Source organism: Lepidochelys olivacea (genome assembly GCF_965140295.1).
Source record: "Lepidochelys olivacea isolate rLepOli2 genome assembly, chromosome: 16".
Classification (NCBI taxonomy): domain Eukaryota; kingdom Metazoa; phylum Chordata; order Testudines; family Cheloniidae; genus Lepidochelys; species Lepidochelys olivacea.
The window spans coordinates 5,313,921-5,337,003 of NC_140426.1; the positions used below are offsets into that span (position 1 = coordinate 5,313,921).

Consider the following 23,083-nt stretch of genomic DNA (forward strand, 5'->3'; position numbering starts at 1 on the left):
AACTGTCCGTGATGGAGAATCCACCACTTGAGCCCTGCAAATCTGCTTGTATCCACGGACCATGTTTGCAGATCGCATGCGATGCAAATTTTGTATCCACGCGGAGCTCTGTCTACTACAACCTTAATAGCAGATAGTGTCCTTTGCATGCTGTTAGTTTGTATTTTTCTCACTGTGATTTTGGTTTGTGCCTATATTTCAGTTCAGAAAGAACTCATTTCCCAGGACTGAACTCAGTGGTAGGGTCACACACGATCCCACAGACAGAGATGAGCTTCACCAACTTGAATAGAGTTGGAAATGTGAGTGATTTAAATGGGGGAAAGATGAGTGCTTGCAAGGATATCCTTTTTATAGAACTCAGGGCTAACCTTTGAGCTTCTGGTAAGTTGCCATTGGGGCCCTCAGCTGGACACTATTTGGGCACTCTTGTGTTATGGCACAAAGAAAAGAAGCATCTCTCAGTGTGGCTGATATTTAGGTATGTCTGTAAATGTCGATTTCACCGCACACAGCGAAAAAATAATTCCATCAGTAATAATTGAAATTTACAGAACATGAAAGAAAGAAAATGCTGCTTGAGAACTTAGTTTGATTTAAGGATATTTATATTGTATATTTTGACATGAGATGTTGACATTTTGTGTTTTAACAGTTATAAATTTATAAATGATCAGGAAAAAGGGGTAAACAGTGAAGTGGCAAAAGTCGCAGGTGATACAAAACTATTAAAGATAGTTAAGTCCCAGGCAGACTGTGAAGAGCTACAAAAGAATCTCTGGGTGACTGGGCAACAAAATGGCAGATTAAATTCAATGTTGAAAAATGCAAAGTAACGCACATTGGAAAACATAATCCCAACTATACATATACAATGATGGGGTCTAAATTAGCTGTTACCACTCAAGAAAGAGATTTTGGAGTCACTGTGGATAGTTCTCTGAAAACATCCACTCAATGTGCTGCGGCAGAATGTTGGGAATCATTAAGAAAGGGATAGATAATAAGACACACACTATCATATTGGCTCTATATAAATCCATGGTACGCCCACATCTTGAATACTGCATGCAGATGTGGTCACCCCATCTCAAAAAAGATATATTGGAAAAGATTCAGAAAAGAGCAACAAAAATTATTAAGATTATGGAATGGCTGCCATATGAGGAGAGATTAATAAAACTGGGATTTTTCAGCTTGGAATAGAGACAACTAAGGGGGGATATGATTGAGGTCTATAAAATCATGACTGGAGTGGAGAAAGTAAATAAGGAAGTGTTATTTACTCCTCATAACACAAGGACTAGGGGTCACCAGATGAAATTAATAGACAGCAGGTTTAAAACAAACAAAAGGAAGTATTTTTTCATACAGCACAGTCAACCTGTGGAACTCTTTGCCTGAGGATGTTGTGAAGGCCAAGACTATAACAGAAAAGAATTCAAAAAAGAACTAGATAAATTCATGGAGGTTAGGTCCATCAATGGCTATTAGCCAGGATGGGCAGAGATGGTGTCCCTAGCCACAGTTTGCCAGAAGCTGGGAATGGGCGACAGGGGATGGATCACTTGATGATTACCTGTTCTGTTCATTCCCTCTGGGGCACCTGGCATGGGCCACTGTTGGAAGACAGGATACTGGGCTAGATGGACCTTTGGTCTGACCCAGTATGGCCGTTCTTATGTTCTTATTTTCTAAAGCCTTAATTTTTTGAATATGAAAGACTGTCATTAAATAATCGTCTAACTCCACCCCCGATTGTCTCAACCCCCCATAATTTCCTCCAACTATGAACATTTAAAAATCAATAAAAATTGAATTTTTTCTTAAAACCCATAATTTTATGCAGCTGTGAAAACTGAAATTGGTACAAAATTTAAAAATGCTTAAATACCCATTGATATAATTCATCAAAATTTTTTAAAATAATCAAATTCTGCCAAGTCTACTGCTGTTCATTGCTTTGCATCCAATAATGGAAATTGATTCAGTGACTTTTTTGGTGGAGAAGAGAGTTGGTGCAGTCTTTGTAGTTATTCACTTTGAAATTATGCTCTGGGAAATCCAGCTAAGCAAACTCTCTTCCTTTTAAACAGCTCTGAATGTTTCCAGTGTATTGATTCCTGTCCTCATGTGGGAGGTGATGGCTGAGGCAAGGCTTTCAATGGAGGGCTGGGAAAGCTGCTGTAATGTTCCTATCCAAATCTTGTTCTACAGCCCTCAAAAGCATCTTCCAGCAAAACCAGGGAGACTGTGATTTGCTATTTTTATACGAAAAAACAAGCAGAGCTTTTAGCATGTTTTCTTTTTGAAAAGTTATGACATGTAATCATCAAGGAGAGCAAAAGGCATAAGTACTTTTCCTTTGCAGTTCCCCTTTAATATTGCTTTGAGAGTCTTACATTTACTTGATTCCTCTCATTCACATTGCATCTGCCTAGCTAGTTTTTGAGGTTTAATAATAATTAGAACTTTTCATTTGCATAGTGCCTTTCATCCCGAAGGATCCCAAAGCCACTTTGCAGACTTTAGAAGGATCATTCATCTGCTGCAGTCACCTCTTGGATGGAATGCAGCAGCTGGTTTCCTCCAGCAATACTACCCAACAGCTGGAGTTTTTAGGAGGGGAAATGAAGAATAATTTCATTTCTCCATGTGAAATTACAGGATGAATTTTAAGGCAGCAAAATATAATTATTTACCTTAGACTTTGACTAGGCCACCAGGATTAACATTCTGTCTCTTGTGAGAAGTGCCTCAGAATCTTTAATGATCACAAGTGATTTGGGCAATTTTTTTATAGTTCTCTCCTGTGAAAGAAAACAAGAATGTAATACGTGGCACCTGCAGTAGTTCAGTGACTGCACAGCACCGTTGGCATTGGCTCAGGGAAGAGTACCTCTACAAGTGACTAATCATACCATGTTTATGTCGTAGCTCCAAGTGATGGATCTCAGTGAGGTTGCTGCTCCCAAGCAGGACTACTGTCCAGACAGTGGAAATTTGATTGTTAAATGGGTCCCAAACATACACAGAAAATCTCAGAGGCCTGACATGGAAGCAGTAACAGAGTAAGTACCATAGTGATAAATACAATATACACTGGGAGAGTCCATCTCCTAAGAGTGACTAGCTGAAGGTCACATAGTTGCCCCTATTTTCCATATAACAGAACACATGGCAGTCACCCTTACCCAGAGGTGTGGCCTGCAGAGGCGCCCCATCCCTGTGTACAATGCGCTCAGCTTGGCTCAAGATGAACCATATAGTCTTTGCTGGTCATACCTCTGTATTAAATCTGGGATAAGTATTGTAGAAGTTCAGAAGCTGCACTTGGAGCATCCAGGCCAGAGATGAGCAAAATGTGTCCTTTGCATCAGAATCGCATGGATAGCAGGTTTCAGCCATAATCCAACACCAGTAGTCTTGTAGCTCACAAACCTTGGCAGCAGCCTGAAAACCTGGCTGCAGCCTCAACTGTGAGACTGTGAAACTAATGGTATTTATAGGTTTCAGAGTAGCAGCCGTGTTCGTCTGTATTCGCAAACAGAAAAGGAGGACTTGTGGCACCTTAGAGACTAACCAATTTATTTGAGCATAAGCTTTCGTGAGCTACAGCTCACTTCATCAGATGCATTCAGTTTTGCATCCGATGAAGAGAGCTGTAGCTCACGAAAGCTTATGCTCAAATAAATTGGTTAGTCTCTAAGGTGCCACAAGTCCTCCTTTTCTTAATGGTATTTATGTGAACTGTGAAGGAAATGGGACAGAATTGTGTTAAAAATGAGTTTGAGTCCTACTAATGGCAAATGAGACCCAATTTCAGAAGTTTGAGAAGCTGGGAAGAGCCTGCTAGGCATATGCTGTATGTGAGTGCCACCCTCTGGCTTTTGCACTGTACTCCATCCATCTCGAGAAGTAAGTCTACGTGAGTCTCATTCATGCTTTTAGCCTCAATCACTTTTCCTCAGTTTCAGGTCATTCTCTCTCTTTAGCACAGAGGGGTAGAATCTAACACACAAGGGCTGAGTTTTCATAGCTGTCTAAGGGATTTGGATGCCCATTTCCCATTAAATTTACTGAGGACTGGGCATCTAAAGCTTTAGGTGGCCTGGAAAATCTCAGCCAAGCTTTCTAGTCAAGAGCCCAGGCCACATTCCAATATCAGTTACTGACGTCAGTTATTAGAGTCTGGCCCCCAGTCTTCGGGAGCTACTTTACAGTCATTTCTGTTGGATTAATAAGCATGTTCATAGTACTTTTGTGTTCATCATAAGATGTCAGTGATTTAAGAACAGACCCCGATTTGGGTGAGATTCCTGGGCTGGTACAGTGACTTATACACAGACAAAATAGCCATCAGGGTGCATGCATGAGAGGGATGTGTAATTTGCATATTTGTGCAACTAATCACTGGAGTAGATGTGGCCTGAAATTCCCAGGGTGAAATTCACTTGTCGTGCAGAGGGGAGACGGCAGGCAGACGTGTCTCATGTGCGGTGCTGCACTACCTGAATGCCTCTGAGGCCTGCATGCCAGCTCTGTCCAGGCTGGCACAGAAGGCAGTATTGAGTGGGGGCAGGGACACCGGATTCATGAATACACCCATCTAGTGTCCCTAATGTCTAGCAGCCACTCGGACAATCTGTGGACTGGAATGGCTGTGCAGGAGCTGCCCACCCAGCCACTCATGCCTGTTGGGCTGTGAAGGCGGTAGCCAGACTCCCAATGTAGTTGTTTCTTTTGGTTCTCTAATTGTTGTCAGCCCAGCCCAGCCCAACCCTAGTTTCTCCAGTACTACTTAGCCACCAGCCGTCCTTACCCCCTCTCCCCCTGCCCCGGTATACTCTCCATAGGCTGGAGCTCCTTCGTATGTTGGGGAACTGAGTTGGGTCTTTAACTCCAGGGAATCTGGCTTGGATGCCTTGCCTGGTCTCTCCTCTTTTTCTTAAGACTCTCATTTGGCTGGAATTTGACTTCTGGTCAGTGGGCAGGTGTAGTTGAATACCACAAAATTAGCCCTTGTCTGTGCTATTTTAGGGAGTGTAAGAGTCTGGAATTCAAACCCAGACACCCCTCCTTTGTAGCACAAAATGTCACAACTAGGTATCTTATGTTCAGGCCTGATGCCAGTTAACCCTTTCAGACATATTTGTTGTTAGTTTTATTCTGTTGTCTCTCACTTTGGGACTGGGGAGAGAGGGAATTTTTCATTTCACTGTTGCAGCCATGAGAATCTTTGAATTCCCCCTTCTTTTGGGTCCCTATCCTTTAGGCTCTGCTTTTGGCTCCCAACCTTCTGGCCAAGGACAGCTGCATCAGACTTCCCTTAACACTGTTCTCTTCCCAGCTGACACCCTTTGAGACAGGAGGCATTATTCTCCTGACCCCACATCCTGACTGTTAAGAGCTCCATCTGTAGCAGTCCCACCTCTAGCAGCATGGGACTGCTACAGGAAGAGAACTGGGAACCCAATACAGGAATCCTATAAAGGCACTGGTGAGCATTCGGGACTTTGGCTACTCTAATGTTGGTCTGGATCTAGCTTTATTACCTCTCAGGTCAGCTGGGAGTAGAAGTGTCTGGTAAAGGGTTATGACATGAGTATTTTACTTCTGTAATTAATTGGATTCCTTGTGCTTTTATTTGTTTAGACTAAAGCCTTTAAGAAGAGTATGTGTTAAAAACCTTGCTTCTGAAAATCTCTTTTCCCTCAAAGAACTGCAAAGCAAAGGAAGAGATCTTGACACTGTGAGCTTCTTGGAGGTTTGCTGGTGGACTAGCCTTGTGCCCAGCCAAGTGCTATACTGCAGGGATGACAAACAGACCACTGTAAAATGGGCAAATGCTTGTGCCTTCTGGGAGTGAGGAGGGCTAAGGACTTCGCTTTCAGGCATCGCACACACATGCCTCTGGGTATAGAATTTCCAGCTCATGGATGGGCAGAGAGTTGTGGAGGCAGGGCACTCACTCAGCCCCAGTAAGAGAGTTATTGCTGCATGTCGCTCCACAGCAAATGACCAAGCCGCAGAATTGCCGCATTCCAAAGATGTCCCGTCCTGCTGGAATGAAGACACGAACAGGGATAGGGCTAAAGGCAGGATAGTGGGGGGTGTAGGAAATCCCCACTAATCCCTGTGCCTCATCAGCTCTCCTTACTGCACACAATGGTATTTAACAGGTAGCTTGCCTTTTTAAAAACACGCATTCAGCAATAGTTCCCTTTGGGGAGGCATTGTCTTCACTTAGTGGGACTTTCGTCATGTTTCTGGTGGGATCACATGTGCATTACACCATCCTCTTACCTGATGGGGGTAAATGCCTCTTCTATTGGTTTAGGATCAAAGGCTCATCCTCCTGGCTTCTCTCACTGGGAAACATTTCTCCTGGAGAGAGGTCAGGAAGGGGTTTTAGACATGCCAGGAGAAAGGGCACGGGATGTTTTCCTCCTGGGTCTGTATTTCACTGTAACTATTCTGCCCCCCAGAAGAGAAAGAAGTCCAAGAAGGTCCCTTCAGGAGGCCAACCCTATCAGCTGCTTACAAACAGAAGCCAGAAAATTAAGTTGGTGACCAAAAAAATAAAATCAGTCCCAAGCCACAGAGGTGACAGGTAAGTCTTTTGAATTAGACCACAAAGCCAGCCCCCACACTCTAGCCCAGTGTGCTGCCATGCAGGCTGGCTGAGCTTCTGTCTCTTTCAGGCCACTGCTGTTGGGCCAGCCCAGATGCAGGCATTGCAGAGGTGACACTGCTCTGGGGGCGGGTCCACACTCCTGCACTAGCAGCCTCTACTGTTCCCTTTGGGGTCAGAAGCAGAGTTCCAGCACTCGGTTTCGATTCTCTGTGCACTGGGGAGTTTACATGTGAAAATGCAAAAGGAGATTTACAGTAGCTTCCACTTGCATGGCATCCTGGAGGGCAGGAAGACTGCAGGCTAAGGCTGGTTAAAGGGGGAACAATAGCAGCTTTTCAGGCTGGTTTCTCTGCCCCAGCTCCAAGATCTTTGTTTTCTCTTGGGTATGGCCAGCTCAGAGGAGGGCCAGCTAAAGAAGGGAAAGGACACATTAAGATGGTATATGCAATAGCAGAGGAGACCTCAAAGCTGCATAGGAAGGGTTGGTCAATCCCCCACCTCCTCAAATAGACATTTCTTTTATATGAGTCAGTGGCTTTAATTTAGTACTAATACATTTCCAGCTTTAGCAACTTCAGCTACAAACTTTCCCCTCTGAAATGATGCAATATTGACCCTTTTGCTTTGTTTTGTCTTTAGTTCTGCAACCAAAGAAGGGAAACCAAAGGATAGTCCAATAAAAAACAGGTATTCTTCCCCCAGACACCTGCAGACTGCCACAATAGTAGAGCTGCAAGATCAGGGTGCCCTGCAGCTGGGGAACCGGAGAGTGGATGTGCCTGATGCTACAGAGAAGCACACATGTCCTTTGCTTGTGCAGAAGGTACCCAGTTTATACAAACTAGCCAATGCAATGAGAGCCTGACTGGCCTTAAGGCCAGTGTAGAACAGAAAGCTACAGTAGCTGGTTTTCAGGCTGAGCCCGTCTTTGCTAGCAAAATGAAAGACAATACATGTCTCTGGAATGCCCACTCCATCTCTAAAAGGCCTCTGCCATTCATGTCACTCTTCCATAGGTCGCTCTCTCCAGCTCCTGGCTTGTCTGACATGGCCTTCTCTTACAGAGGCCTCTGCTTCTCCACCATTCCTTGCCTTGGGTCAGACTGCTGGGATGCAGGGCTTCTTCTCTCCTGGTCTTCCTGCTTCCAACCTTTCCCACTCCCCCCTTCCCACTGTTTCTCCTTTTGAACAGCCCTGCATCTGACTCTCCCTCCACGCTGGTGTCATCTACTCACTGTCCTCAGCACCAACCTGCTCCTCGTCAGCCTGCCTCTTGGATTTCCACTCCTGGCTCACCTCACCGTCTCCCACACTCACTTATCCTCAGTGACTTCAATTTCTATGCTGATGACCCAGCTGGCCATTTAGTTGCACATTTCCTCACCTCTGCATTTGGCCGCAGCCCTGGTTCATCTCTCCCACTCACCAAAAGGGCTGCTCACTTGACCTGGTCTTCAGCAAACACTGCTCTTTCTGCTGTGGTGTTCCCCCTCTCTGACCATCACCTGGTATCGCTCAGCATCGCCAGTTAGTTTCCTTTTCCCCCTGCCCATGCCCTGTCACTTGGCCTTTCAGTGACTGTCTCTGTGTTCCTACAGCATCTAGTACCGTAGAGTCCTGGTCCATGACTAGGGTGCCTGGGTACTATAGTAATGACTATTTATTTATTTATTTAAAAGTGTTTCCTCCAGTATCTCAGTGTCTAAAAGTTCTTTACATGGGGGCAAAGCTGGACAGCTGGGGCATTGGCAGTTGGATAAGGAGCCTTCCCGTGGTCTCACTGACTCTTCAGCCTGGTTAGCTAAAGGGCAATGATGATACTATTAATTTGATATTGATAATGTACAGACCATATGCTATAAAGAGCTACAGCTCTGGGGAGGCACTACTGGGTGTTGAAATGGAAGAAAGGACAATTGGATTTTGAGACATACGGCCGTTCCCAACAGCCCACTTTTGAAATCCAGCGTAACTGCCCATGGAAGAGGCCAGGGGGTTCCCTCTCTGTCGATGATCAGGTCCCATCTGGGCACTGCAGGGAGTTGAATCACGGCTGTGATGTCACCCATTAGCTCATCACGGCATGGCTTGGATAATGTGTGTTCCCAGCTGTACTCTAATGGGAAAGGCTTCCCCAAGCCACCTGGTATTTATAGTTGTAGAACCCTTCGCAGCTTCCCCAGCATTAGGTGCCTAAGGGCTTGTCTACACTGAAAACACTGCAGTCATACCGCGGCGCATTTCAGGGACAACACGGACTGCACCAACTGGTGGGGTTCTCCCATCGGTGCAGGTACTCCACCTCCCTGAGAGGCGGTCGGTAGGTCCGGGGCAGCGTGGTTGGATTTGTCACATGCCTGAGCTGCATAGTTATAACAGGCTAATTTCCTAGTATAGACCAGGCCTTACAGCTTTCTTCCCAGCGTCCCCATACTACAGCGTGCAGCTGCCCTGCTGGAGAGAGGCTGATATTGCCCCAAGCAATTTCAACAACTGTCAGAGCTTTAAAGCTACAAGCCTCCCTCTCCACTTTGACTTCTTTGCACTCTAACACACACACTTCCTATTCAAATAATAATGAGACAATAAACACTCCTGGCTGTGAAGACTGAAAGGGGCAGATGTGGGATGGGGAAGAGCATGTGTTGGGCAGGAGGCGTGAATAAACTGATTATTTATTTAAAATGCTGATTGAAGCTACCAGGTTAAACTGTGATATTTGGGCTGTTTCTTTAGATTCCAGTTTTGAGTTTGAAAGAACAAGGCCTGGAAAGAATCAGCAACAGTCCTTATCTGAGGAAAGCATTTGAAGGTGAAACTGGACTGGATGTTAAAACTAAAGCTTGCCTTTAAACCCTTCCAGGGTGCATTTTCCTACTGTAACGGGGTTCATTCACCATTGGTGGGGCCTCCTCCTTGCAGCTCTGGAATTAGTTCTCCACCAGTTTGACGCTTCCTTTGGTCAGTTCCTTGCCCTGTGGTCTCCCTATTTCTCTAGGACTCAGGGTGCCCCTTCTTCATGACTCAGCCCTCTGGCCAGGTCACTATAGTTCTGCCCTTCTGGGGTATGAAAGACCCACTGGATCAGTGACCTGCTTGCCATTCCAGTCAGCCTTCTGGTCCCAGGTCAGGCCCAGGGGTGCTTTCCCAGCAGTTGGTAAGGGAACCTGGGCTGGCCCACTTCTCTGGGTTCCAGTCCAGGAACTCTGTATCTGGCAACTATAGCTCCCAGATCCTGTTGCTATTTCCCTTTCAAGGGCAGATTCACCAGTACACAGCAACCAGAGTGCATTGGCAATCAAATTGGGTTTACAGGTGCCTTGTAACACCAATGCAGTGCACAGCCATTCAAATCTTCACCCTACTAGAAATATCACATGAAAGAGTGGTCTTTGGATTTCTTATTTAGTGTTTGTCACACTGTCTGGAGTAGCTTGCAACAGTGAGTGCCAATCTTAGGTCAGATTTAACCCTAAAATCACACCACATCAGGTTTCTCCCAGTTCCAAGAGACCTGTCACTTACCCCAAATCAATTGGTACTCCAGATCTTACACCAAAGACAACACTGGCAGCCACTTCTATGGAAACTAATTAATCTAACTATAGGTTTGTTGGGTAAGAAAAAAGAATAAGTTATTGAGAGGTTAAAGCAGGTAAAATATAATAAACAGGTGAATCACAGTTTGTAACTCCAAATAGGGGCAGCGGTGTAATAAACTGCCAGGTTCCCAAAAGTCTTTCAGGGCTACCCAGATCTCTGTCTTCTCATTCAGTTATTCCTTCCTGTTAGAATCTAAACAGTCCAGAGATACATGCTCTTCCTTTGAGTTGGTTCTTATAGCTTCTTCTCCAGAAAACAACCTGATCAGTGTTTTTACTCGCACAATGGCCACTTGCTTTGCAATTAGCATTTCAAGTAGTTACAGTCCTTCATTAGCATTTCACAAGATTTCTTTAGTGAGTGATTTAGTTACAGGGTTATACACAAATGCAAATGTTTGTAATAGCAAACAAACAATCGGGTATTTCACTAGTTTTCATGAATTGAACATCTGAGTACATTCTCATACTATACACCCTTTAATCTAATTACAGGGATTTACATAATGTAAATGTAATTTCAGGGGTAAATGTAATGTAATAGCAGACATCCAGTTTCAGGTAAGTGAATACAATCCCATTAGCATCACTTTTGATCTCTATTAGTGTACGAACAAATTAGTTTGAGTATATACTAATTAGGGCTGTCAAGCAATTAAAAAAAATAATCAAGTGATTAAAAATATTTGTGATTAATCGCACTGTCAGACAATGATAGCGTACCATTTATTTAAATACTTTTGGATGTTTTCTACATTTTAAAATATATTGATTTCAATTGCAACACAGAACACAAAGTGAACAGTGCTCACTTTATATTTATTTTTGATTACTAATATTTGTGCTGTAAAAACCAAAAGAAATAGTATTTTTCAATTCACCTCATTCAAGTACAGTAGTGCAATCTCTTTATCATGAAAGTTGAACTTACAAATGTAGAATTAGGTACAAAAAGTAACTGCATTCAAAAATAAAACAATGTAAAGCTTTAGAGCCTGCAAGTCCATTCAGTCCTACTTGTTCAGCCAGTCACTCAGACAAACAAGTTTGTTTACATTTTCAGGAGATAATGCTACCCTATTCTTGTTTACAATGTCACCTGAAAGTGAGAACAGACATTGGCATGATACTGTTATAGCTGGCTAGATGCGCTAAAGTTTCATATGTCCCTTCATGCTTCAACCACCATTCCAGAGGACATGCGTCCATGCTGATGATGGGTTCTGCTTGATAACAATCCAAAGCAGTGCAAATTGATGCATGTTCACTTTCATCATCTGAGTCAGATGCCCCCAGCAGAAGGTTGATTTTCTTTTTTTGGTGGTTCGGGTTCTGTAGTTTCCGCATTGGAGTGTTGCTCTTTTAAGACTTCTGAAAGCGTGCTCCACACCTTATCCCTCAGATTTTGGAAGGCACTTTAGATTCTTAAACCTTGGGTCAGGTGCTGTTGCGATCTTTAGAAATATCACATTGGTATCTTCTTTGCATTTTGTCAAATCTTCAGTGAAATCTGCACGAACAACATGTGCTGGGTCATCAGCTTACACTGCTGTAACATGAAATATATGGCAGAATGTGGGTAAAACAGAACAGGAGACATACTATTCTCCCACAAGGAGTTCAGTCAAAATTTAATTAACACATTTTTTTAACAAGCGTCATGAGCATGGAAGCATGTCCTCTGGAATGGTGGCCGAAGCATGAAGGGGCATACGAATGTTTAGCATATCTAGTACATAAATACCTTGCAATGCCGACTACAAAAGTGCTATGCAAATGCCTGTTCTCACTTTCAGGTGATGCTGTAAATAAGAATCAGGCAGCATTATCTCCTGCAAATTGTAACCAAACTTGTTTTTCTCAGCGATTGGCTGAATAAGAAGTAGGACTGAGTAGACTTGTAGGTTCCAAAGTTTTACATTGTTTTGTTTTTGAGTGCAGTTATGTAAAAAAAAAAAATCTACATTTGTAAGTTGCACTTTCAAAATAAAGACATTGCATTATGGTACTTGTATGAGGTAAATTGAAAAATATGATCTCTTTTGTTTATCATTTTACAGTGCAAATATTTGTAGTAAAAATAATATAAAGTGACCACTGTACAGTTTGTATTCTGTGTTGTAATTTAAATCAGTATTTTTGAAAATGTAGAAAAACATCAAAAATATTTAATAAATGTCAATTGGTATTCTATTGTTTAACAGTGTGATTAAAACTGCGATTAATCACAATCAATTTTTTGAATTAATCGCGTGAGTTAACTGCAATTAATCGCCACCCCTAATACTAATACACTTAACCCTTTGATGTTCACCCCCAAGCGAATTGACCTGTGACTCTGGCCTGAGCTAGTCTGCCAGCGTCAGTGTGTTCATGCATGAAAGCGTTAATAAACTTAAAAAAAAGACAGGTTTCAGAGTAGCAGCCGTGTTAGTCTGTATTCGCAAAAAGAAAAGGAGGAGTTGTGGCACCTTAGAGACTAACAAATTTATTTGAGCATAAGTTTTCGTGAGCTACAGCTCACTTCATCGGATGCATTCAGTGGAAAATACAGTGGGGAGATTTATATACACAGAGAACATGAAACAATGGGTGTTACCATACACACTGTAACCAGAGTGATCAGGTAAGGTGAACTATTACCAGCAGGAGTGCAGCGGGGGGAAAACCTCTGTAGTGATAATCAAGGTGGGCCATTTCCAGCAGTTGACAAAAACGTCTGAGGAACAGCTGGTGGGGGGGGGAATAAACATGGGGAAATTGTTTTACTTTGTGTAATGATCCAATTGAAGGACGACCCATCACTCTCACAGGTCTTAGGAGACAGGCCAGTCCTTGCTTACAGACAGCCCCCCAACCTGAAGCAAATACTCACCAGCAACCACACACCACACAACAGAACTACTAAACCCAGGAACTTATCCTTGCAACAAAGCCCGTTGCCAGCTGTGTCCACATATCTATTCAAGGGACACCATCATAGGGCCTAATCACATCAGCCACACTATCAGAGGCTCGTTCACCTGCACATCTACCAATGTGATTGATGTCATCATGTGCCAGCAATGCCCCTCTGCCATGTACATTGGCCAACTGGACAGTCTCTACTTAACAGAATAAATGGACACAAATCAGACGTCAAGAATTATAACATTCAAAAACCAGTTGGAGAACACTTCAATCTCTTTGGTCACTCAATTACAGACCTAAAAGTTGCAATTCTTCAACAAAAAAACTTCAAAAACAGACTCCAACGAGAGACTGCTGAATTAGAATTAATTTGCAAACTGGATACAGTTAACTGAGGCTTGAATAAAGACTGGGAGTGGATGGGTCATTACAAAAAGTAAAACTATATCCCCTTGTTTACTCTCCCTTCCGCCCCCACCCCCCACCCCCCGCTGTTCCTCAGACGTTTTTGTCAACTGCTGGAAATGGCCCACCTTGATTATCCCTACAAAAGGTTCCTCCACTCTGACTCTCCTGCCCCCCCCCCGCTCTCCTGCTAGTAATAGCTCACCTTACCTGATCACTCTCGTTACAGTGTGTATGGTAACACCCATTGTTTCATGTTCTCTGTGTATATAAATCTCCCCACTGTATTTTCCACTGAATGCATCCAGTGAAGTGAGCTGTAGCTCATGAAAGCTTGTGCCCAAATAAATTTGTTAGTCTCTAAGGTGCCACAAGCACTCCTTTTTTTAAAAAAAAGAAAGTTCCAAAACACATAATTATGTTAAAAGTGAGTTAAGGTTGAGAGTACTTTATCAGTAATTTAAGGGTGAAAAACAATACACAAATGCTATAATTATCCCAAAACCAAGAGTAACAAATCCAGCAATTTCAGAGTTATAGTTACACTTAAACATGTTAAGAGCTACAAATCATAGAATCATAGAATATCAGGGTTGGAAGGGACCCCAGAAGGTCATCTAGTCCAACCCCCTGCTCAAAGCAGGACCAATTCCCAGTTAAATCATCAAATGCAAATTACATATACAAATGCATTTAAGACACCCAAGTAACATGAATTCTGTCCTGTAGGGACACTATGATGGGGCAAAATGAAAATAATCTAACAAGTCTTTAAAATTCAGTGTCCCCTCATGCAGTATTAGAGACACTAAGATGCTTTCCTCATAATGGTATGGTAATTGTCTGGTGTTACTACAAGGTAGAGTACAGACTGGGTGCCTTAACTGTATTTTCAGATCTTAATATGTGTGGATTTTTTCAACGTAATCTTAACTCTCTCTATTACCTTGGTTTATTATGTGTGTTTGGGGATAATCACAGCAACAATTTGCCCTTAAATGACTGATATTTATTCTCTGTCTTAACTCGATTTTACCATAGATTTTTGTCTGGGCTCTTATGTCCTACAGCGATGGATGCTATAGAAACCCTTGAGAGATGCGTATACATTTTAGGGCTCAACCATAGCTGACAGACACCGCTCTGAGTAAGTGGTGTGGATCTGCATACCAGGAGCACTAGGAGGACTGTCCCTTCCAGGACACAGGCTGCTATGCCCTTTCCAGGGATGCAGAACATACTTGCATGTTTGTCCCACTGCTGCTGGGTGGTGTGGGGGGAGTAACAGAACCATGGCTGCATCTTCTGTCCATCCCCTTCATACTGGCTAGTGTACAGAGGGGTAGCAGGAGGGAGAAGTGCTTGTGCTTGGGGAGCATGGAGATTGCCATGGTGCTTGGCTGCTGTACAGGGGTGCAAGTGCTCTTGTGCTCTCCAGATGCATCTGCCGCAGGGCAGTGCCAGGGCATCTTCTAGCCCTTAACTCACAGGTCACCTTTGAGACTGTGCTGTATTCAGGCCTGTACACTTGTCTCTTTCTCTCCAGTTTTTCCAGGCTGAGAGCTCTGACAGGCCTGATGTTCAGATGGCTTTGTAGGAAGGTTAAGTTGTCTTCTCTGTACCCCACTGTAGGTTCCTTCGGTATGAAGAGCCACGAGACCAAACTAGACCAGCAACCGGGCTATGCTGAAGCAGGGCTAATTGTACTCACCACCCAGTCTCTGGAGTCCTGCACACTAGCGGGCACAGAGGAAGCCTCTGCAAACAAAAAACAACTGTCACAAAAACCAGTAAGTCTGAGTAAAGCAATGTCTAGCAACAGGCCAGAAAGACTAGGCTTCCCTGCCAGGAAAGGGACCCTGACACTATGCTTAACAACAGTCATCACCTCAGCCCCGCATCGGATGTGTCACAGATCCCTGCCTGTGTGCCTATCCTCTGCCAAGCAGCAGCAACTGCAAGAAAAGAACCAACAGTTCAAACCATCAACAAAATCTCCCTTCCTGCTGTCTGGACTGGAGTCTTCTGAGCATGTTCACTATCTGCTCTCTTTGAGGTCACAGGCCCCTCCTTAGGTTACATCCTCTCTGCTGGGATAAATGGCAGGATGACAAGGGTTAACTGACAAGCAAAGCCTCTTGTTTATCCCTTGCAATAGATACCTGTGCAGGGGCAGTATGTTTTTCTTTCCATTAACCAGCACAGAAGAGTTCTTCTCCAAGGGCCAATTGTATGACAGAGCCCAGACAACAGCTCTGTGGCTCCAGCATTCATCAGTACTCAGTCACAGACTTGAGGAGTATCACTGAGACGGTCCAAAACCAGGCATGTGGATAGTCCATGCTCTCTGTGGCCTGTTAATCACATCATGCTGCACAAAGCAAGCTCCTGGCAGTGGGTGACCAAGGAGGTTTCATTTGTCTCTGTCTTGATCACTTGCATGCTCAGTAATTACACTATTGTAGAGATGCAAATGTTGGCATTATTCTAGCATCAGACTCCACCCGGTCACTCGTATTGATTGTGAAAGGGTCAGCACAGTGACTTTGCTGAGGGAGACCTGGGTTTTAGATCAGCCTTGACAGTCTCCAGAACACGAGTTTCCCTCAGCCTTGACACTTTCCTCCCAGTAAAGAACTTACATGCAAAAGCCTTCTTGATCTTAAAGAGTAGGATTAGTTTAAGCTACCCTAGGCGAGCTGGCTAGCTATAGGGATGCTTTGTGTGCAGTGACAAAAGGAAAATGAAGAATGTTATGGGGGGAAATGAAAACGGATTCTCCTTTTGATTGACATGATCTTCTGGCATCCTGCTTCACTGAGCCAATAGCCTATTACCATATGCCCTGGCTGCTGTTGAGTGAGTGAGGAGCAGAAGTGTGCTCACGTGCTGAAACAAAATAATGTGCAGCTCTAGAGAATCTCCCCTTTTATTTGATATCCTCCTAACCCATCTGAATTGTCTGTGAACCTTTTTAGTCTGAAGAGCAGGAATCCCAGGAAAAGGAAGGCCCCAGAAAGCAACACATGGGACTTGGGAAAAGAAGGTCTTCGGGGATGTATGTGCTGTACAACAGCAGCACGGCAAGCCTGGTCCTTGAGGGTGAGTGATGAAAACATCTCCACTGTACTGTAATGACAGTGCATTAGACATTTCTTTGCAGTGTTGTTATGCATTAACCTGTCAGAATAGTGCGGGTGGGTGTGGGAGGGAAGGCACTTAAATACATGTGCCAAGGGTACTGTCCCATTGCTGATTAGCTGCATTCCATTTGGCTTTGTGAGAAGAGTGTTGTAGTTAGGATCATAAGAGTTGCCACAGCATCTCAGACTGTTAGGCCACCTAGTCTGGTATCTGCCTGTGGAAATGGCCATGCTGGATGCACCAGAGGGAAGTGAAGCAGTGTATTTCTATACAGTCAGAACACAGCTTATGCATCAAAGCACATTTGTTCTTAACACACACAAAACTCTTATGAATAACCAATTATTTGCAAACTCACTCCAGAGAATGCAGAGAAACCCCTATTTAAGAGACCACTCAGAGGACTGAAAATAGGGGACACCGAAGGGAGGTTGCTCTCTGAATGAAGGTGGTTAAGGCTTGCTCTTTAAAATCTGAGGTGACTATCATAGGAGATTACTCCGTTTTTACCTATCTGATACCCAGCATTATCCTGTTGGTTATCACAATGTTCAAAATAGAAACATGTCATTTCAAAAATAAATGACTTGAAATACAAATATTTAAACAAATTTTTAATGTCTAAAAGGTCATCTGTAGCTGGTGGGCACCAGATACAGGTGGAATAACAATGTAATGTTTATTCTATTGAATGGCCATTGGGAGTGTAAGAGACAGCAGCAGAGAGACATGGAATTGGAGTTGGGAGACGTCACCATAGGATAATAGACTGTTCTATCACATGGGGCCAAACCCACCAGTCCTGACTCAAGCAAAACACCTGTTGAATTCAACGAGCGTTTTGCCTGAAGAAGGGACTGCGAGATTTTTCCCATGGTGTTTTGTTTTGGCATTCATCCCTCAGAGATGTGTTCCTGGGTCCTGTTTGTCAGAGCCCAGAGGAAAAAGACAAAAGACAGAGCAATACTAGAGGTGGTATGTCCTCATCTCTCCTTCTCCGCTCAGGTGTTGAAGACAATGGGTACCTGCTGCCAAGGCCAGGAGCACAGCATGAAATGTCCTGCAAGCGCCTAGCAAGCAGGAAGGAAGCAGCACAGGCACTGGGCTATCTTCAGGGAGGGAGCAGCCCGCTGCAGCCAAGCCCAGCTGCTCTAACACCAGACAATGATAAACATGAAGATGACTCTTACCCTCCTCCCCCTCCCCCTTCTCCTTTCCCATTGAGGGACAATGACAAGCCTTCCCCAGATGTAGAATCCCCTCTCTTCAGAGAGGACAGCGCTCTAAGGGCATCCAGTGAACAAGGCCACTGTCTTGATTAACCCTTCATTAGATAATTGCAGTGGGAACTTGACCCTATAATGTGTGGTGATTGTAAGTGAATGTGCAGGTTAAGGAACAGTTTGATTGAGTTCAGGCACTCTCCTTGGGTGCCTGCTCTTGCCATAGACAGCTGCATCAAGAGACCAAGAAGGAGGGTGAGTGAGGTAACCTGCCTGCTCCAGGGACCTTTGAATGTACAGGACAGCTTGAATGCTCTGTGCTTTGTAATTAAAACCACAGCTTTCCATCCTCCTCCCTGGGTGTCTATCTATCCTGGCTAGTCTCTCCAGAAGAGGGGCCAATTTGTGGGAGGGAAAAGGAGTTCCCCCCACCCAGCTCTGCTTTGCTGCACTTCCCTGCAGCTCCTGTAACCTTATACATATGTGTTCCCAATGAAATAGTTAAACAAAAGAATAAAACCAAACTGAATTCTTTACAGTTCCAGCCTCCAGGGTGGTTCCAGATCATCTAATTTAGTGGATGACTGTCAATAACACGATGAGTGATACAATTAAAAAGTTTATTTAATAGGAAATAGTTAAGCAAACAGGTATTATGCTATAACCTACACTGAACTGATACTTAGTCTAACATGAAATGATATATTTAGGGGTGATCAGTCCCTAAATGAGAAGTGTGGGTATAAAACGTTCTCTAACAGTACCTTGACGGTGCATGGCTGCATGTAATCTAAAGTTAGCCTGCTACCCTTTTTATAATCAATTATAATTATGCCCCTTAATTAACATTAAACCCATCTGTTACCATATCTATATTTCCACAACCATAATTAAATATTTTCTACTTTCTCATTGGCTATTCAACATTAAACATTCTCCTAGTTAACATCTACATAAATGCCATGTCAATAACTATCAATACAGATAAAATATTCATGTTTTGGAAAATGCTATCTAAAACATTTGTAAAATCTAATTAGGACAAAAGCATGTTTACAACATAGATCTGTCCTGACTTATCTTCAACTTGCCTCTGAATTGTCACTTTACTCATATTTTTTCAGACCTCATGTGACTATTCTTAGGAAATAGATTTTGGGCCTATTTACATTTCAACCCTTTTCTACATAAACATAAGTAAACCCTACCTCTATGGGCTACTCTCCTTATGGCATTTCTGCCCCTGCCAGCCAAGGGCCCAGGTGTAGTTCCGTCAGGTGGCAGGGAGCACCAAGCCAGTAACCTAGTCTTTGTAGATGACTTTGCGGTCAGTATTTATCCTTCAGGGGTATAAAAGCTCAGAGTTTGTTAATGTTTCTGTATAGTAAAGATCTCTCCTGAGCTCTTCTCCTAGACCAGCCCCACTGCCCTGGCATAGTGGATGGCATTAACACTGCCTCTCACTAGAATGCTGAATTTGGCACCAAGCAGCTGGCAGATGCTGAAGGTTAAAGCTCAGCTTCCTATATATACAAGGCCTGGGGTCTCTGCAGTGAAAGACAGATGCTTTGGGGAAAAGAATCTGCTCTGAACACTTTAGGCTCTTGTGACTCCAGAGCAACTAACGCTGGCCAGAGCCTGGCAATACTTCCCCAATGGGGAGAGCCATAGTCCAGATTCAGCAACCAAAACAGATCCAGTTCCTGTTTCAACGAATTAGCACCAGAAACCACCCAGGACAGATCTGCTTGTCTGTCTGTTGGAGAAGTGCTGCTTTCATGGTTCATCAGAATTGGCCTTGCTAAGTTAAGAAGGTCACTTCCACTGTCTAGGTGAGCCACCACTGAGGTTCAGCTGCTTTCCATAAGCCCTAGATAAGATGAAGAGGAAGGGATTCCCTCCCCACTCCTGAGACTTGTCTAAAATATGGTCAGGAGTCAGCGGGGATTCGTCTGGTCCCCTGGGAACATTGGCTGGCTTCCTGCTGAGTGGCTTGTAAAATAACCATTTCAACCTCTCTTGCAAGCCTTGTGCTGATTTGACCCAGACTGTCCCCTGCATGGCTGTGCAAAGTGGGGAGGATGCCCTTTGGCTGGCTACAGCTGCAGTCCTTGGGTCGTTAGTCAATCCAAAGAGAACATGGAGGAGGCAAGGCCATGGAGACGAGTGCCTCAGTCAGTGTGCTCCCGTGGCAAGCAAAGGGGCTCCTCTATCAGGTACCAGAAAACCCTGAGCTGGAGTCCTTTTGGCCTGTGGTTCCTAGGCAGGCCTTGACTTAAACCCCAGTGTTTGTTGTGAATTGGGGCGAGTGAGGTTCCAGTTTCCCCAGAATGTCCTGCGAAGTGGCCATAGCTTTAGAATGAAGAGCTGCCCCTTTTACTCTTCTCTCCTGCCCAGTGAGGATTGCCCCTTCTGTGACCCCTGTTCTGTTCTCCTACACTCGCCTCTGCTCTCAGGTGCAACACTGCCAGCCCCAAGCATCAAAACTCACGAGTCAGATCCCCCAAAACAGTAAGAAGAAATGCTGGGTTCTTTGCTTTGCCTTTACGGGTTTGAATTTGTAGATTGCACTTGGGTCACGGTTTGAAGCTTTTCTCTGCAAATCATGAGGGCTGGAACCTTTTGTTTTTTTTGGCGATGAAAGCTGAAATTCTTACCTAGTCACAGGCCTCCAGGTGCTGGGGCTTTAAGAAAACTGCTGAAGAGCAAGAGCTTTGTGATAAAATGATGAGAGTTAGTAACATTGTAGCCGCGTACAAAATCTGCAAAAATCATGCAAGATGGAGAGGCTGCAGGAGGAAATTAACCGGGCATTGGGGCAAAAGCAAAGGGAAAGGGCTACTTTAAGGTCCTTCTATGCTGCTCCAGAAGCAAGAGGCCTGAGAAGCTTGGCCAAGAGTTTCTACTAGAAAAATGGCCCTGGCACTTTTTCTTGAGAGGAAACTTCAAAATGTAACCGCCAGGGAGGTTCATCATTGAGATTCTGTCTCCCTGTTCCCCCAGATACCTTGTCTGGCTAGGCTTTTGCCCGATGCTTCCCCAGCAACTGGCATCCAGATTTCCTAATGCAATTCCATACTTCAGCAGTGGCAGGGTGCCAGCGAGCCAATCTGGCAACACCTGGGTGAGACAGAGGGAGAGCACCTAGCAGAATTCATCTCTGACTTTTTGGGGGGAAATTAAGGAAAGTCCCAGCCCAAAAATGTTGTTACACTGGAGTGAAGGTTGGAAAAATCCTTGAAATAAGGCAATCTGGGGCTGTTAGAAAGGTGATCTGATCTATCACCTCCAGAGCAAGGGAAGTGCCTAGGGGATGTAAAAGGAAGTTTAGTTTGACAGTTTTCTGTTCAGTAAGAACTCACTTATCAATAGACACAGCTGGGAAACCTTTATGTCTTATTGCTTTATAGATGTAGTTGTGAAATCCTCACTTCTGTATTGTTTTGTCATTATAGGTTCCACTTTGCTATCGTTTATTTGCCTGGTCTCTGGTTCTGCGATTGTTTCTGTCTGCTGTATAATTAATTTTGCTGGGTGTAAAATATAATTGGTTAAATAATCATGTTACAATATGTTACGATTGGTTAGTTAAATTTCAGGAAAATGATTGGTTAAGGTATAGCTAAGCAGAACTCAAGTTTTACTATATAGGTTGCAATCAATCAGGAAGTGGGGGGCAGGGGAAGAATGGGAACAGGGAATGGGGGTGGGGAAATTGGAATAATGTTTTGTTAAGGGAGGGAATGGGAACAGGGACACAGGGAAGGCTCTGTGGTGTCAGAGCTGGGAAGGGGGACACTAAAGAAGAAATCTGGAATCATGCTTGCTGGAAGTTCACCCCAATAAATATTTAATTGTTTGCACCTTTGGACTTCGAGCATACCACACCTATTTCAATTAGTGTTCCAGACTTCCTATTATAGTGGGCCCGAGAAGGTTGGGTCCAAGTTGTCTACTACACTGCACGGTGGGGAGGGCTTACTACAGTACTTATAGGTTATCTCCATATGCAACGTAACGCAAGTACAGTTAACAATACAAAATCCACAGCAACGCCGAGTCCTGACCACTGCAGTATGGTCCAACATCCGAGACACCCCCAAAACACTGCCTCTCCTCCTTCGACAGGATCACAATCTTGTGTGTCCAGTTGCTGGCAGTTGCAACAAGCTGCCCCTGCAGGTTTTGCATGCTTTTGTCCATATCATAAGTCCATTGAATGTTCACAGAGAAATGGGATATTGTCCAAACCAGCTTAACCACTTGGTATGGAATCAGGCAGCATGCCCTGGTTTGTTTATTCACAGCAATAAAATTCACAGATCCATGTGTCCAGATATAAGCATGTAGATGGGTGTACTTTGGTTATGGGCTTGTGTAATTGTGCCCCCAGTAATATGTACATTCCCAGCAAAACACCTTATACATAGTACACCCAATTGTTCACCCCTTGCATAGGCCATTGATCCTGCTCCTCCATAGTCATAGGAGAGGAGCACATCCAAACATCTTCTGTTGATTTACACTATTTTACACACCCCTCCGTTGATTCCCAGTGAGCTCCTCCCCTTCTCATTATTTCCATAGGGCTTGTGGGGACCACCTCAGTTGCTATTCCATTTCCAGGTACCACGGTAACTATTACACAGGTGCTGGCCTCCTAGTTGAGCATTTTGCATTCCCATACACATCTCCCCCCCCGCAAGGTCAGCCTTTTAAAGCCATCTCCCGCCCATGTCATGAGGTTGTTTTGTTCATTAAAACACAACAATGCTAGCAACAAGACAAACACCACAGACAAACAACACAAAACATAGATCCATGGTATTCTGGGTTATTTTTCTGCTGATGCCAGCTTGCTTGTAGAGTATCTGAAAAACAAAAACAATTTCCACCACCCCCTAGTGGGAAAGATTATTGCTTAATAATAATAATGAATATAATACCACTTCCTTTTACAAATTTCCTTGCTAATTGCAGGAAAAACAGAAGAATTACCTCCAGGCTGTCCTTATTTTGTTCTATAGTCAGGCTAGTGAATTACCCCACTCACTGGTCATTTATGAAATTCATGAGGTGGTGTACCTCAGTTTCCCCTCCTGTACAACAAACCAAGTTTGCAATAGTTTCTCTGCTGTACCAACCTTTAAGTTTATTCTCAG

At 43.9% G+C, this 23,083-nt stretch overlaps 1 protein-coding gene across 2 annotated transcripts; it reads left to right on the forward strand.

Annotated features, from left to right (window-relative positions):
- The first annotated feature begins 197 nt into the window (after positions 1-197).
- Positions 198-18,769, forward strand: LOC311532005 (uncharacterized protein). Of its 2 annotated transcripts, XM_084649962.1 has the most exons (9): positions 198-302; positions 2,938-3,071; positions 5,656-5,767; positions 6,489-6,613; positions 7,277-7,460; positions 9,374-9,449; positions 15,187-15,344; positions 16,533-16,656; positions 17,704-18,769. In XM_084649962.1, the coding sequence occupies exons 1-9, from the start codon at positions 270-272 to the stop codon at positions 18,018-18,020; spliced, it is 1,263 nt and encodes a 420-aa protein (XP_084506088.1). In that variant the 5' UTR covers positions 198-269; the 3' UTR covers positions 18,021-18,769. The 2 variants fall into 2 exon arrangements, with proteins under 2 accessions (XP_084506088.1, XP_084506089.1); XM_084649963.1 differs by lacking the exons at positions 198-302; positions 2,938-3,071 and adding an exon at positions 3,728-5,500 and having other exon boundaries at positions 5,656-6,613.
- The last annotated feature ends 4,314 nt before the right edge of the window (positions 18,770-23,083 follow it).